The sequence below is a fragment of the Triticum dicoccoides genome, chromosome 6B (assembly GCF_002162155.2).
Source record: "Triticum dicoccoides isolate Atlit2015 ecotype Zavitan chromosome 6B, WEW_v2.0, whole genome shotgun sequence".
Classification (NCBI taxonomy): Eukaryota; Viridiplantae; Streptophyta; class Magnoliopsida; order Poales; family Poaceae; genus Triticum; species Triticum dicoccoides.
In genome coordinates, this window is record NC_041391.1 from 147870407 (window position 1) to 147873276 (window position 2870).

Here is a 2870-nt window from a genome sequence, read left to right on the forward strand (position 1 = left end):
CACCCCCCTGCTGGCCTTTTGATCTAGCTAGGACAGGGATCCCAGCGTGTCCCACATAAAACTGTTTATAGACTACTAAGAGACATTGTATAATCATGTGGCACACCTCTTAAAAGCTGAATGAAAGGATGAAATAGAGATGTACTTATGTCTTACGTTCACATATCTTTCCCTAGTTTAAGTGTGGTGGCAAGGCAACATAGAACTTACATGAGCGCGGCGATTAGGGAGGCATCCACGGACAGCTTGGACATGTGACAACTGTCAAGATGATGTTTTCCTTTCAAAAATGAAATTAAGGAGATAACACACATTTCACATAATAACTAAACCACTGCGACATACTAGTTCGCAAATCTTATTCATGAAAAAAAAAGTTATACAATGTACGTCCATATAGATCAATGATACGCGTGCATGCAGTTACCATGCGTTGCTCATTTACATACACCCCTATTTATACATGATAAGTAGCTAGACCCGGCCAAAAATTGTATCTGACTGGGGTTTGTAATCAACTGCATATATATTTACTATATGCACTACAATATAGTATATGCATATGAAGCTATTATCATACTCATATATATCTAAAAAATATATTTATTACAATATATATGGAGTACTATGTTATGATTTTTTTGTACTTCGAAAATACTCCTAGCTATTGTACTACTATATATATGGCTAGCAAGTTCGCACAAGTACGTGCCCATGGTGCAATGCAGCCATATATATCCATGCAGTGGTGATGTGCATGCAACTACTCAGTGCTCACTGAAAGGGACTACCACAAACTGCAACAACTACTGGCTAGCAATGTTGTACGACTTGCAAAAGTTATGCATGCGTGCGTGCATGCCCGTATGTGGTGTTCATATCATTTGATCAGGGATTCCAGTTCACGCCGGATATTTGAACGGGATGCTGGAATCCAGAGGTGGCGGCGGCGGCTTCTGGCACCAGCGGAGCGCCGAGGATGACATGCTGCTGATGGTACGTCCCGTCTTGCACGGGAAGATAGGTAGACATGGCGTTCACCGCATTGCCTCCACCGTTGTCCACTGCGCCAGCCATGTCGGCCGTCGATGACAGCGACATATTGCCGACGTTTCTGCTCCTGTTAAACCCAGGAAAATTCCTTGCCTGTGGGAGGATGCCGACTGGTGACGCATCGAGCCAGTTGAACGGGGTCGAAGACGACGGGGCGAGAAACTGTTTGGTCGGAGCCGGGCTTGCCCTCGCCGCCGCTGCTAGGTGGCTCAGCGAGGTGGCGCCCGCCGAGAGGCCGGCGTCGTCTGCTGTGAACAGGCCGTCCAGGAAATGGCTGTCCTGATGATGGAGCAGTGAAGGTGAAGCGTAGTTGCTGCCATGCGCACCTGCACCGGTCATGCCCGCCGTGGCATAGAGCGGGTACGCGGTGACCGCGTCCTCCACGGAGTCCTCGCACTCCGTGTTCCTCTGCTGATCGCCGGCCGCGGCCTTGTTGATCTTCTTGTAGATGCGGCACAGCACCCAGTCGTCCAACTGATGAGACGACGGTACATAATTAACTTCATCAACCATCAACAATACCCTAATTAAGCTGGAGAGCAATTAAATACTGCTAGACCGTGCGATCGACACGTGTACGTACCCTGAGAGAGGCAGCAGCCCTGCTCCCGCCGGTCACCGGCGGCGGTCGGTTGGTGGCGGTGGTGGAGCCAGATGCGTCGGTGAGGCGGTACTCGTGCATGATCCAGTTGGTTTTGAGGCCCTTGGGCGGCTTCCCGCGGTAGAACACGAGCGCCTTCTTGACGCCGAGCTTCTCCCGGACCAGGCCGCACCCCGTCCCCGAGGCCAGGATAGGCTTGTCCGTGCCGGTGGCCTTCCAGTACCCCGACGTCGCCGCCCGGTTCGGCCGCGCGCCGTTGGGGTACTTGCGGTCGCGCGGGCTGAAGAAGTACCACTCCTGCTCCCCGATGGTCGCCTTCTCTGATGGATCCGGATCCCGAGCGCATGAACAAGCACGACAGGATCACATACATAAACCATCTACACACATGTGTACTGGAAGAATATAAAAATACTACTTGTGCACAGGAGTATAAGCATGAGATGGATGGATTATTCGATTATTTAATTGCACCTAAAATTTGCGGCGCTTGATAAAGTAAGCACGGCCGGCCGACGAGATAGACATAACATACCGGGGAGCTCCCATGGGTCGAATTTGTAGAGATCCACCTCGGCGATGATGTTGACGGGGAGCGGCGCCTTGTCGGCCTTCTTCTTGAGGTAGTGCACCACCAGCTCCTCGTCCGTCGGGTGGAACCGGAAGCCCGGCGGGAGCTCCGGCGCCGAGCCCCGCTGCGGAGGCGGCGGCTGATGCTGATGGTGATACCGCGTTGCTTTTTGCGCCGAGCCGGAAGATGAGTCGGAGCTGCCCATGGACCTCATCAGATCTTCTTCCCCTAGCTAGCTAGCTACCAACAAACACACCAGATGATCCCACCAGAGCACCCCTGTGGTGGGCACCTAACTCAACTGCCAAAGCTTCTAGGTAGTGTGAAGGAAGGAACGGAGTGGGATTTGTTACAGCGACGGTTGGGAGGAAGGAGAGGAGAGGCGGGCGAGTGATCTGCTGTGGGAGCTCTGGTGGTTTCGGGGCGGCTGTGAAACCGTGGCGAGGAGAGCAGGGGAGAAATACGGCACCTTTGTACCTAGCCCGGGGCCGCGGGCCCGTCGCCGCTGGACACGTGTGCCGGCCGCCGCTCGTACCGCGTGTCAGATCGCCACCGGACGGCGCAAGCTCGCGCGACCACGGCCACCCATTCCGCTTCCTCCCTTTTTTTTCTTCTGGGATGGGAAGACCGGAAGAGTATTCCGCT

At 53.4% G+C, this 2870-nt stretch overlaps 1 protein-coding gene across 1 annotated transcript; it reads right to left on the reverse strand.

Annotated features, from left to right (window-relative positions):
- Positions 1–323: 323 nt before the first annotated feature.
- On the reverse strand, positions 324–2653 carry LOC119320011 (NAC transcription factor NAM-B1). The gene is made up of 3 exons (XM_037594157.1): positions 2190–2653; positions 1637–1974; positions 324–1527 (listed from the first exon to the last, which is right to left on the reverse strand). Exons 1-3 carry the CDS (start codon positions 2437–2439, stop codon positions 889–891), a joined length of 1227 nt encoding a protein of 408 aa, XP_037450054.1. The 5' UTR covers positions 2440–2653; the 3' UTR covers positions 324–888.
- Positions 2654–2870: the final 217 nt, after the last annotated feature.